This window comes from Dipodomys merriami, unplaced genomic scaffold (assembly GCF_024711535.1).
Source record: "Dipodomys merriami isolate MVZ:Mamm:240054 unplaced genomic scaffold, mDipMer1.0.p SCAF_3, whole genome shotgun sequence".
In the NCBI taxonomy this organism is placed as follows: domain Eukaryota; kingdom Metazoa; phylum Chordata; class Mammalia; order Rodentia; family Heteromyidae; genus Dipodomys; species Dipodomys merriami.
In genome coordinates, this window is record NW_027204492.1 from 43,874,701 (window position 1) to 43,888,699 (window position 13,999).

At 36.8% G+C, this 13,999-nt stretch overlaps 1 protein-coding gene across 1 annotated transcript; it reads right to left on the reverse strand.

Moving 5' to 3' along the window:
- Positions 1–12,586: 12,586 nt before the first annotated feature.
- LOC138840197 (prothymosin alpha-like) lies at positions 12,587–13,737 on the reverse strand. Its single transcript, XM_070040093.1, has one exon. The coding sequence runs from the start codon at positions 13,564–13,566 to the stop codon at positions 13,234–13,236; it is 333 nt and encodes a 110-aa protein (XP_069896194.1). The 5' UTR covers positions 13,567–13,737; the 3' UTR covers positions 12,587–13,233.
- Positions 13,738–13,999: the final 262 nt, after the last annotated feature.

Consider the following 13,999-nt stretch of genomic DNA (forward strand, 5'->3'; position numbering starts at 1 on the left):
GCACAAGAACAGACCTCAGGACCAATGGAATAGAATTGAAAAACCCAGAAATGAACCTACAGACCTATAGCCATCTAATCTTCGATAAGGGAGCTAAAAAAAATAGAATGGAAGAAAGACAGCCTCTTCAGTAAATGGTGATGGCAAAGTTGGTTAAATACTTGTAGAAAACTAACGCTAGATCCTTACATATCACCCTGCACCAGAATCAACTCCAAATGGATCAAAGACCTCAGAGTCAAAGCTGACACTCTGAAAACATTACAGGATGGAATAGGAGAAACCCTAGGTCTCCTTGGCACAGGCCGAAATTTTCTTAATAGAGACCCGGAAACACAACAAATCAAAGAAAGGTTGGACAAATGGGATTGCATGAAGTTGCAGAGCTTCTGCATGGCAAAGGACATAGCTAGCAAGATCAATAGAAAGCCCACGTATTGGGAGAAGATCTTCACTAGCCATACAATGGACAAAGGTCTCATATCTAAAATATACTTGGAACTCAAAAAATTAAATCCCCCAATAACAAATCCTCAAAGAAACAACTGCCCAATAAATAAGTGGGCTAAAGACTTAAAGAGAAACTTCTCTGAAGAGGAAAGAAGGATGGTCAATAGACACATGAAGAAATGCTCAACCTCCCTAGCCATAAAAGAAATGTGAATCAAAGCAACATTGAGATACCACCTCACCCCAGTTAGAATGGCAAAAATCAAGAACTGTAATAACAACAGATGCTGGAGGGGATGTGGACAGAAGGGAACCTTACTTCATTGTTGGTGGGAGTGTAAACTTGTTCAACCACTTTGGAAAGTAGTATGGAGGTTCCTCAAAAGACTCCACAGAGAGCTCCCCTATGACCCAGCAATCCCACTTTTGGGCATTTATCCAAATGTTTACAAACAAGACCACACTAAAGCTACCAGCACAACTATGTTTATTGCAGCACTATTTACTATAGCTAAGATATGGAACCAACCCAGATGCCCCTCAGTAGATGAATGGATCAAGAAAATGTGGTATATATACACAATGGAATTCTATGCCTCCATCAGAAAGAATGACATTGCCCCATTTGTTAGGAAATGGAAAGACTTGGAAAAAAATTATATTAAGTGAAGTAAGCCAGGCCCAAAGAAACATAGGTCCCATGGTTTCCCTTATTTGCAATATCTAGTATATATCTGAGTCAAGCAGAAAAGGTCAGATAAGGTGATGTTAGGGAAATGAACCCTAAGATATGTATTCAAATGTTTTTTTTCTTTCATGCGATTATTTCTTTGTTGCTTTGTATGTCCCTCCCCCACAGTATAACCCCTGCTTTCCCTGTATTTGATGTCGGTATAATTTGTGGAGGGGAAGGGGAAAAACAAATCATTTAAATAGGGATATAGGTGGACCCATTGCAACAATGAGTGTACTAGTCGTTATGTAGAAAATGAACTTTACAACTTTGGTGGGGAGGGGGAGGTGGTGGGGGGGGAGCGGGGAGGATTGGGTGGGGGGCAGGGGAGGATGGGAAGGGATGGGAAGGGGAAACAAAGGAGGAGGCTACAATGCTTGATAAGAAATGTACTCGTTATCTTGCCCATGTAATTGTTACCCCTCTGTACAGTATTTTCACAATAAAAAAAATCTCAAATTAGACACTTAAAAAAATTTTTTTTCTGGTTTTACCTGGACTGACCTTAAACTATACTCTTTCCATCTGTGCCTCCTGCATATCTGGGATTATGAGTGCAAATTTATAAGATTCTACATATAGATGAAAACATATATTTGCTTTTCTGTACCTAGCTTATGTCATATAGTTTAATGTTCATTCATCAGGTTCATCCATGTTGTTGCAAATGACAAGATTTCATTCATTTTTGTGTGTAGATATTATTTTATTATACGTATGTACTATATTGTGTTTATCTGTTCCTCCACTGAAAAACATTTATGATTATTACATATCATGGCTAAATGGAAAATCTTGCAGTCAACATGAGAGTACAGATGTCTCTGTCACTAATTTCAATTCCTTTAGGTATAAACTCAGGAATTGTGTTGCTAGATCATATGATATATATAAGATTTTCCCTCATTCCCACATCCTTGCCAAAGCTTGTTTGTTATCTTTTTAACAATATCTTCTAAGAGATGTAAGGTGACTTGTTACTTTGGTTTTAATTTGCTTTTTCCTAACAATGGAAAATTTTCCTGAAAATGTTTATGTTCAAAATTTTCTCATATCTGGTAGCCATTGTATATATCTTTTGAGAAACATTTACTCAGATATTTTAGACATCTTTGTTTCTTTCTGTGAGTTTTAGTATATATTAACTGAACAATGAATTCATTGTGGTATTTCTATATATGCATATATATAATATATTTTGACCAAATTCACCCTCCCTGATTATAGGTGGTTTTTCAGTCTTCAAGTGTCTTCTTCAGTTTCTTTCTTCAATGTTTTTTCATTTACTAATGTATTTGGATAAATTTTTGGCTGAATATATACTACTAAAATTAAACCAATAGGATATAACTCACCTAAACAGATGTTCGTGACCTCTGATATGATCTATTTCTGGGAAAGTGTCATGTACTGCTATGAACAATGTATATTCTTTGTTGAATGGCCTATTATATAGATTTCTGCTAAGTTCACTAACTCCTTAGTGTCATTTCATTATGAAGCACTTTTGTTTATTTTTTGGTCTGGATGACCTATCTATGGGTATGAGTATAGTACTAAAGTCACATATTTTTGGCGTTAGGGTGTATCTTGTTTCTTTAACCAATTGTGTCTGTTTTATGAAATTAGATTGACCAAAATTCAGTGTGTATATGTTTATAATTGTTATATTTTCTCTGCTGATTGCTCCCTTTATCAACATGAATTAACTTTATTCCTCGAATTGGTTTTGGTCTGTAGTCAACTTTTTCAGATAGGAACTACTCATATGAGTCATCATGCTCCATTTACTTAGCAAACCTTTTCCTATCCTTTCATTCTAATCCTATTTTTGCCTTCACCAGTCAGATGTATTTTCTAAAGCAACAAATGGTTGTCTTATTAATCTAATCTACCACTCTTTCAATTGGAGACTTGAAATAATTATCATTTAGAGTTAATATTAAAAAATATGTAGAAATATCTGCCAGTTTGTTGGTTTTGTAGCATTTGATTCTTCTTTACTCCTTGTTTGCTTATGTACTGGTCTAATCATTCTTATTCTTTCTTGCATTTTTATGGTTGTGCTTAGCTTCCTCTTCTGTATGTAAGATTCCTTTAAATACCTTCTACATTGCTGGTTTAGTGGTTATGAATTATTTTAGTTTTTGCTTATCATGGAAACCTTTTATTTCTCCTTCAATTATAAAGGATGGATTTCAAGGAACAATAATATAGGCGGGTACTTATTTTCTTTTTGGTCCTCAAATGCACCATTCCATGCCCTCTTTGGTGTTGAGAGATCTGCTGTTTTCCTGAATGGTTTGCTTTCATAGATGACTTGGCACTTCTTTCTTGCCATTTTCAGCATTCTGTTTTTATTTTGTATGGCTAATGGTTTCACTGTGATATGAGGTGTGAGGGCCCTTTTCTGGTCTTTTTTAGAGTTCTAAAAAGCCTCTTGTATTGGATGACTCTCTCAAGATTTGGGAAATTTCTGGCATTATTGTGTTGAGTATGTTTCTATGCTTTTTAGCTTGCATCTTCACTTTTATGCATGTGATTAATAGTTTTTTTAAATGGTGTCTCAGGGGGCTTACTCACTCATTTGAACTTCAGTTTATAGTCTTCATCTTTACATTCTAATATATCTACTTTGTTTTAAAGCTCTGATATTCTGTCTTCAATTTGGTCTAGTCTATTAATGCATTTGATTTATTGAACTTTTCATTTCTAGAATTTCAGTTGACCTCTTCTTTCTTGTCCTATATTGTTTTATTCCAGTCATCTCCTTTGTTGAATTTTCTTGGTATTCATTCATTCATATATTTATCAGTATCCTCTTTCATTTCATCGGTTGTTATTCTAATCATTTTAGTAAATTCTTTGTGTAAGATTTCATCTAATTTATTATCAGTAATGTTTGTTGCTGTGGAGTTGCTAACTTTTGGAGAAGCAATGATGCCTTTTATTTTTCACAGTAACGGTGTTTCTGTGTTGAAATTTGAACATTTAGGACAAGATATTGCTTTTAATCATCTGTAGTTTTTCAGGTGAAATATTCTTAGTGTTCTGGAGGACAGTGTGGTGAACAGGTTGAAGTGTTATTTTTTTTAACCTTTGAAGTGTATGCCTCAGTAGTCTAGCATTTATCTCCATGCTCAGGGCAGTGGGCCTGATCAAGTAAAACTAGCTGAACTCTTTTGGTTGTCCACTTCTGGACTATATTCTATAAAAGCTTTCCTTCATGTACTGAGCACCATTGCTGGCCACAGAGTGATTTACAACTGTGGGCTAGGAAGGTTCCCAATAACTCCATAATCCATTCAGTTTGTGTCCTTAGGGTAGCAAGAATCCAAGCCTAGGGATGATCCCTAAATAAATTAGAGTCTAGGAACAAATACAGCATTGAATGTAAGAAAATTGATGGGCCTAGGGCCGGTCTCAATGGTTACAGACCTTGAAGGTAAGTACTTATCTGTGTACGTCTGAGAGATGGCCTTGCTGCCTTTGGTCCAACTCAGAAGTTTGTCTCCCTCATAGAGGAAAAAGACTGTGGAAATTAGGTGATTTGGAAAGCTTTCACGGTGGGTCCTGAGACAGGCTTAGAAACAAACACTTCAGGATAAAGTTCTCAGAGGTGAACTTTAGTTCTTTCAGATCATGCTAGCAATTCCTTTCCTTATTGAAAGAGGAGGCTATACATACCACATGATTTGACTCACTGTCTCATCATATCTCTGCACTGTTTAAGACTTTCTGGAAATGAGGCCTTCTTATATGACTAAAATTGCCTGTCTGTTTGTAAGGTCACCTGGCTTACCTGTGATTTCATCAGCTTCCCCTTCCATTTCTGGAGAGCTGAGATAGGGCTTAGTTTGTCTGTTTCTTTTTTCTGTATATCACAACTGCCTTGCTATCTCTTGTAATTCATAATGCTCTTCCTTTTTTTTACTTTCTTCAGAATTTCTTCTCCTCTGTGTTATCTGGCTCTTTTCATTTATCAAAGTAGTGGACAGTTCTAATCTACTATCTTGCCCTGACTCCTTTTTGTCCATTTTAGTATATTTTTATTCTATATTTTGTCCAGTACTAGGGCTTGAACTCAGATCCTCATCATCTTGGCTTGCTCACTTGGCTTCTAGTCTACCACTTGAACCACACATTCACTCCAGCCTTTTACTGGTTAATTAAAGATGGAATCTTATGGACATTTCCACATGAGCTGGCTTTAAACTTTTATCCATCAGGTCTCAGCTTCCTGAGTAGGTAGGATTACAGGTATTATCTAGTAGCACATGGCTACCTTTAGTCCATTTTTAAGTAAGGTTATTTGTTTTAATTTTATCATAAGTAAGGTTGTTTTTATTTTATCAGGTTGCTTAAGTTCCTTATGCAGTCCAAGTGTCAGTCCCTTATCTGCTTTACGATTTGCAAATGTTTTCTCCCATTTCATATGTTATATCTTCACTCTGTTTATCATTTCTTTTGCAGTGCCAAAGCTTTTTAATGTAACGAAATCCTGCTTATTCTTTTCCCTATGTTTCCTGTGGTTTGGGGTCCTATCAGAAATCATTATTTATATCCATGTGTTTTCTTCTTTTAGTTTTACAGATCAATGTTTTATGTTTAAGAATAATTAATTTTGAGTTAATTTTATATGGCATGAGGGAAGGGTCCAATTTCCTTCATTTTCTCATGAATATTTATTAAAGAAATTATCCTTCTGTTGTGTATTCTTGGTTGCTTATTTGAAAACCACTTGACTATAGATGGGTGAGGATATTTCTGGACATTTTACCATGTCCTATTGTTTAATATGTCCATGTTTATGTGTACTCTCACTACTTCTGTTTAATGCAATATGAGATGTCCTAGTCCATGCAAATAGGCAAGAAAAAGAAAAAAAACCAAAATATCTATAGGAGTCTTGGGCTAAAATACCAGAGAATAAAGCTTTTTTAATTATGATGCTAAAGTAAATTTAGAAGCCACAATATAAAACACAGACAAATTCTACAAAATTAAATTAAAAAGAGGCTGGGAAGGTGGCTCTGTGGTAGAGTGCTTGCCTTGCATGAATGAGGCCCTGGGTTCGATTCCCCAGCACCACATAAGCAAAAAGAAAAAATAGCTGGAAGTGGCTCTGTGGCTCAAGTGGTAGAGCACTAGCCTTGAGCTGAAGAGCTGAGAGACAGCGCCCAGGCCCAGAGTTCAGGCCCCATGACAGGAACCAAAAAAAATTAAATTAAATTAAAAAGTAAAACAATGACAGTGGAAAAGCTTCTGTGTGTCAACAATAAAGACTCATAAAGGCTAAGACTCAAACTGGTGACCCACATATGCATAGAGGCTTTACACACTTAAAAATTTTTTCAAATATTCAGGGGGACATTACCGACTTTGTCCTTATTGTCTTTCACTTGATGAATAGCAAAATAATCGTATTATCTTCCTGGTCCTTGTAAATGTTTGAATTGACCCGTGAAACAATAAAATGACAAGAAATAAACTGGAAGTTGTATTTACAACACATGTAGAAGATAAACAATTATTCCAACAAATAAACAATTATTATACCAAATATACTAAATACATCTAAAGCAATAAGAAAATGACAAATAAGCAAATCTATGAAAAGGCAATTAAAGGAATACTAAAGGGTGATGAGTATATGAAAAGATGTTCTTTCATAACTAGTATATGTCTGAGTCAAGCAGAAAGGTCAGATAAGGTGATGTTAGGGAAATGAACCCTAAGATATGTATTCAAATGTTTTTTTTTCTCTCATGCGATTGTTTCTAACACATTTATAAGATTATTTCTTTGTTGCTTTGTATGTCCCTCCCCCAAAGTATAACCCCTGCTTTCACTGTATTTGATGTCGGTATAATTTGTGGAGGGGAAGGGGAAAAACAAATAATTTAAATAGGGATACAGGTGGACCTATTGCAACAATGAGATGTACAAGTCGTTATGTCGAAAACAAACTTTACAACTTTGGTGTGGGGGGGGTGCGGGGTGTAGGGGGGCGGGGGAAGGATGGGAAGGGATGGGAAGGGGAAACAAAGGAGGAGGCTACAATGCTTGATAAGAAATGTACTCATTATCTTGCCCATGTAATTGTAACCCCTCTGTACAGTATTTTCACAATAAAAACAAAAAACAAAAAGAAAAAAGATGTTCTTTCTTAATCATGAGGATACAATATGAAGAAAAATAAGATAAATATATTTGCCAATTAGGTTGGAAAAAAGATTGCTAACATATAATGTTGATTAGGATGTGAGAACCTGATAAGATCATACATTATTGATGAGAATGTAAATGAATACAATCATTCTGTTGGTAATTTGATAATATTATATCAAAATTTTAAGCACAAATATACTTAAATTTCACTTATAATATGCTTGCACAACTGCATAAGGAAACTTGTGTAAGGATGTTCAGCGTTTTAGAAAACTGTATAAAAGCTCGGTGGTCCATCTGAAGTGGAAAGATCAAATAAATTACCATACTTATTTACTGTGAAATACTATTCTGTCACTGCAAATCAAATAAGATAGCCTGATCTCTTCTTACCTAGAGCAATTCCCATGACATATTTTAGATGAAATATACAAGTAGCATAAAGATGTAGATCATGATCCAATTTTAATTTTTAAATTCCCCCAAACTCTGTGTATTTATATGTACATGTGGAGGAAAAGTTTTGGAAATTGTACACAAAGCTAACAGCTTTGGGGTCACTTCTGGGGGAATAGTATAGAATGGAGACTGGTGTTGACGGAAAAGTTTTCATTTTTACTTTATACCCTTCTCTAAAGTTGACATTATACGATGAGCATATATTCTTTTAATATTGGAATAATTAAAGCTTTAAAAAGGGTAAGTTTAAGGGAATAGATTTGAAAGTTCTTTGTATAGATGGTGAAAAGACAGAAAAGAGAAGTCCTGGAAATGAGATCCAGGCAATTTTACCCTGATGCTATGCATTTTTGACATTGATCGAGATCTATTGTATTCATAAACTGCTATGTTAAATAGCAATTCTTTTGTACAACTACTTAAAGAATAATAAAAAAATTTAAGCCAGTAATGATTTAGCTCAGTAGTTTGTGTAGGCCCTTTTATCAGCATTTGGTCAGCATGGTAGTTTTGTGTATTGATACTGAGATTGGATTGGAAAGAAGTCTTCATTTTGTAGCTTTCTTTGAATTGAGTCAGGTTATAGGCCCCTTTGGTTTAGCTTTGTGAATGTCTTGGCTGAAGACTTGTTTCCAGAGGTCAGGGATTAGTAAGAAGTGAGCCACAACAGTAATTCATATCACTCAGTGCATATGTAATAGACACCTGCCCAGCTCTATGAATTGTTGTCCGCTAATGAAGGGAATTTAAGATAAGCCAAAGAAGACATGGTCTCTATATTTTATAGTTCCCTTTCTGCAGTTGAGTCATAAGAAGGTATACATTTACAAGCCAATACAAAATTTATAATTTTGGTAAGTATGATGGATATTATTATGGGACATAGAGGAGAGTTGGGGAAAACATGTTTCAATTACAATGGAAAAATGAATAAGAATTAATTAGGTGACAGGTAATGTTACTGGTCAAATGGGGAAAACATTTCAAGGGATAATTTTGCATGCCAGAACAAAAGCAGGGATCTCCACTGAACAGAGGTGGAGAATAAGGATAAACTGGGAGTTTGTGGTAGTTGGTAATTACAACCTCAGTGTTAGTTTGTACTCAAAGGGCTAGTAGTTTTCCCTGAAGAGGGCAATCATTACATTGACTGCTAGTTTGGGTTGGGTAGGCAGCTAGTCCAAGAATTGAGGTAAAATTTCTTACCTACAGTTTCATGGAAATCAGAATGTCTTCTTCTCCTTTTATTGGAAATTGAAATGTAAGTAGAAGTATAACAACTTTTACTTTTCAAAGCAAACCAAGAAGTTCAGAAGCAGTGAATGTAGTATATAGCTGCCTTTCTGGTAGAACACAGAGTCTATGCTTACAAAGATGCTCTTCAAATAATAACTTGAGGAAATTTTAGGGGAAGGTTGGAACAAAATCCCTAGTTATGTATTTAGAAACATAAAAAATTTCCTAACCCTGGATGGATGATAGGCTGTCACTAAGACGCAAGATGATATCAAACCCTAGGTCTCTGATGTAGACTCAGGATGTAGGATGGATTATATCCATGGGGCCAAGTTTCCCAAGCTAGAAGTATGTCAGGAGACTCACCAAAAGCCTACATTCAGATCAAAGAAGAACCTGGAACCTGCATTGTAATCATAAGTACCAGTGAAAGATGTACTGCAGTGGAGGTTTTATTGGGCAGGTCTATGACACCTGTTTCAAAATATTGATGCTGTGTGCTAGCTGGCCTTTCTTTGTTGGAGGGAAATCAGGAGTCTGTAGAATATGAATATTCATTGATACCCTGAGTATAAATATTTATTTACTGATGTATGATAAGAACTGTGAGCTAAATGAAAATCAGCTATTTTACTATATAAAATAGTTAGTTTAGCTGATTCATTTGGAGGATATGTCTCAATATATAGTGCAAATTGTTCTGGAACTCATGATCTTCCTGCCTTAATCTCTAGAATGTTGAAATTACAGCCATGCACCACCAGTTGAGCTGATAAAAAATAGACTCTCAGTAGTAGACTTTAAATAGTGTGCTCATTACCTGACTTATGTAATGGTAACCCCTCTGTACATCATCCTTACAATAACATTTAAAATAATAAAAATAAAATAAACAATAAAAAAGAAACTCAGGGAAGAATGCCATGAGCTGATTTACATTATTCTGGCTAATTTTATCTTATAGTTGACCTACCACTTGAATCTAGAGATGTCTCTGTCTAAAGTAAAATTCTAGGAGTCACTTACATAGTTGTCATATTTGACAGTTTAAATTAGGTAAGGTTTCCCAGAGAGCATACAAAGCATGAGGAAAGGTCCCTAAAGAATATTAAACATTTTTTTCTCCAGACACCAGTGGCTGTAATCCTAGCTGCTTTAGAGGCTGAGATGTGAGGATTGCAGTTCAGTGTTAGCCTAGCCAGACAAAGCCAAGAGACTCTGATCTCCAATTATCTGCAGAAAGCCAGAAGCAGAAGTGTGACTCATCTTGTAGTGTAAAAGCCGTGAGCCAAAAAGCTAAGTGAGCTGGGTGCTGGTGGCTCATCTCTGTAATCCTAGCTACTCAGGATATGAGGATCATCATTCAAAGTCAGCACAGGCAGGAAAGTGTGAGACTCTTAACTCCAATTAACTACCAGAAAACTGGAAGTGGAGCTTTGACTCAACGTGGTAGAATGCTAGCCTTGAGAAAAAGGGCTCAGGGACAGTGTCCAGGCCCTGAATTCAAGCCCCACGACTAATAACAGCAACAACAAAAAGCTAAGTGAGAGGACAAGGCCCTGAGTTCAAGGCCTAGTATCTGCACAAGAAGAAAAATAAACATTTTTAATGTTAATTTTTTTCTAGATTTGGTGGCCCATGACTGTAACCCTAGTACTTAGGAGGCTGAGGCAAGAGGATCATGAGTTTGAGGCCAGACTGGCCTACTTAGCAAGTTCTAAGCCAGACTGGGCTACATAGTGAAACCCTCATAAATTTACTGAGTATAATTTTACATGTATTCTCTCATTCAATATCTTTACAATAACAATAGATACTACTATTCCCATTTTATACCGGTTCAATCCAAAACATATGGTTCCATAGCCAGTATGTGACAGAGCTAGAAATCTACCTAGCTTTAGATGTCTAAGATCTACCAGGGTTATAAGGAAGAAGGGACTCCAGAGTCTTTTATCAATAGTTCATTATTAGAAAGAGGATGTGTAGGAACAGAGCAAGGTGAGTTGAAATGGTTGAAAATGATTAGTGGATCAAGGATCTCTAAAAGGGAATTGGAATGGGCTCACAGGAGATAGTGTCTAGGCATACTACAGACAGTTGATAATATCTAATGTGGAATTGTTTTGGGATGGAATGGATTTGTTTTATGACTTCTTTTGGCTTGCGTTTATGGATATGGTGTATCGCATTCAGCAGGTTGTCCTAGTTCGAAGGGAAAGATGTGGAGTGGATGAATCTTGGATACTGGAAATATTTTTGATTATGTCTAACTGGCTAGATTGTAGTGTTGTTTATCATCCACTGGGATGGAGCCTTAAAGAGAACTGGCATGTGGGAAGATCTGGGGAGACCTGAGCATTTTTCAGCCTCAGGGTACATTGTAACCTTTGCTCTAGCCATGAACTGAGAAGGATTTTGCTCCTATCAAATAGAAACAAGGTGGGCAGACCCTGCAGGAGTTTGGGCTTATGAAAGAGAACAAGCAGCACTTTCCTGCTATCCCAGCCAGCAAGAAGGCAACAGATGAAGAAGAAGCCCCCAGGCTTCTTGTGAACACAGAACAGGCAGCAAACCTAACTTCCTACAGAGGAGCAACTGCCTAAATACAGCTAGTGACTATTCTGCAGAGATAGTGAATAATGCTCACCTCTATTCTGTTTTCTTAAAACTACATATGGCTACATGATGTTATATTTAAATTAGCTTGTCTCTTACCACTTCTTACCTGCCTTACTGTGTACACTCTTTATAGTGACAGGGGATTTGTTTTTTCTCTGATATGGCACTATGCCTAGAACAGTGGCTGACTTATTGCAAGTCTTTGATAAATATCCGGAATGAATGAAAAACAGGATAAATGAATCATAAAGGGGGAGGAGAGAGGCTTATGGTTGTATAGGTATCTATGAGAAATAGAGAATAGTTGTTAAAAACACACACTCCAGCTTAGCATGCTTCTATGAGGACCTAGCATTGATTCCCAGTAGTGGAAAACAAAAACAAAAACAAAACTAACGCATATTCTAATGTTATTCTTCCTGATTTGAAATATCATGCAATCCTAAGCAAGATGGTTAACTTATGCCTCAATTTCCTCATCTGGTAATTGGGATAATAATATTATCTTTTATCAGGTTGTTGGTAAGATAGAATTAACTAACAAGTATAAAGCACTTAGAATAGTATTAGATGCATAATAAAAGCTGTATTTGTGCAGGAATAACAATTATTTTCATTTTGGAATGGTTTGTGCCAGAAAAATCCCATCAGTTTTTATAGCACAAGTGCTTTGTTCCACAAATTAATAGCACTACTTCACTGGATACTTACTATTACCCTGTCAAGTAGATAGTATTACTAACATACTGAAAAGATAAGGGCACTGAGGGGCTGGTCCTGTCGTGTGGACATGAAGCTGTACCCCAGAAAAATCCAAGCTCTTTCCACTTAAGAGTACTAACTTTAAGCTCCAGATAATAGAAAGTGTCATATCTGTTTTTTTTTTTTTTTTAGAACAACTCAGCAAAATAAAAATAAAATTCCGGTTTATTGTTGGACAACATTGTTTCACACATACATCAAACAGGCCAAAAAAAATAAACAGCAACTTCATAGACAAAAAAAGGAAAAAAAAGAAACCTTTTTATCTTTGGCCTTTTTAACCATCTCATACAAACCAACTACTTTATAGTACAGCTAAGTACATACACAAAAAAAGTTACTGGAATGCTCGGAATAAGATTGTTTTTTTGTTGTTGTTTTTGCTTTTTTTACAAGGTTTTTTTTCTCCTTTGAGATTATAATGAACATGGTCACACCACAAGTAGGCAGAAGGACAGAATGCTCTGAAGGCTGGTTTGGTAATCCGAGATCATTAAAAATGGCTGACCCCTAACAATATGTACAAAAATATAAAATGTAAATAAAAAATACAAACAAATTTTCCTTTTTAAAGTACTTTTAAGAAAAAAAGCAGGGCCTTGGAAGTTTTGGTATTTTCCTCCCCTGTTGCAAATTCTCGTTGTGGTTTTGGTGGGGTGGTGGAGAGCTTGGTGACACTGCCCGCAGAGGGCGGCGGGCCTCTCTACTCGAAGGTGACCATGTTTAGATTCTGAGATGGGAAGTGGAGGGTGAATAGGTCACGGCGGCCTTTTTTTATTTAACTTTTCCTTTTTTGCTGTCTAGTCATCCTCATCAGTCTTCTGCTTCTTGGTATCGACATCATCATCCTCATCATCCTCAGCTGCCCGTTTGCCTGTGTCTGCCTCTGCCTCCTCATCTTCATCTCCATCCTCCTCCTCACCATCACCTTCTTCCTCCTCCTCCTCTTCCTCCCCACCTTCTTCTTCTTCTTCATCTACCTCATTATCAGCCTCCTGCTCCCCATTTTCCTCATTAGCATTCCCGTTGGCAGGGGCGTCTCTTCCATTCTCTGCCTCCTCCACAACTTCCTTCTTCTCCTTCAAGTCCTTGGTGGTGATCTCGGAGCTGGTATCCACAGCCGCGTCTGACATGGTGGGGCACGCCGGTGATCCGGAGCAGCGAGGAGAAAAAAAGAAAGCTGGAGTTCGGGGACTCGGACGAGAGGGCTACCGGAGTCTGCGGTGGCGGAGGAGGCGCGCGGCGGAGGAGGCTGCGGCGAGCTAGACCCAGGAACAATGCAAAGATGGCTTTTCAGAGCAGCCAGTCGTCATATCTGTTTTGATCTAAAATTTTCTTATAAGCAGATAGAGAACCCTCAAAAATACTTGAAATTGGACAAATGTTGAATGGATAAACAGTTTTAAGATCAGCAGAAAAAGAAATACCAACCAAACACCAAGTAAGAACTAGGAAGGTCCCATGGAGTCTGCAAGTTTGAAGTAGAATATAATCTGGACCATAGCAAACAATCTAAACCTGCTGGTGCTGGACTAAGGATGACCCATGGACTGCAGGTTGTCTGTT

Coding starts and splice junctions, on each gene's coding strand:
- LOC138840197 (XM_070040093.1), bottom strand. CDS start 13,566: ATGTCAGACGCGGCTGTGGATACCAGCTCCGAGATCACCACCAAGGAC.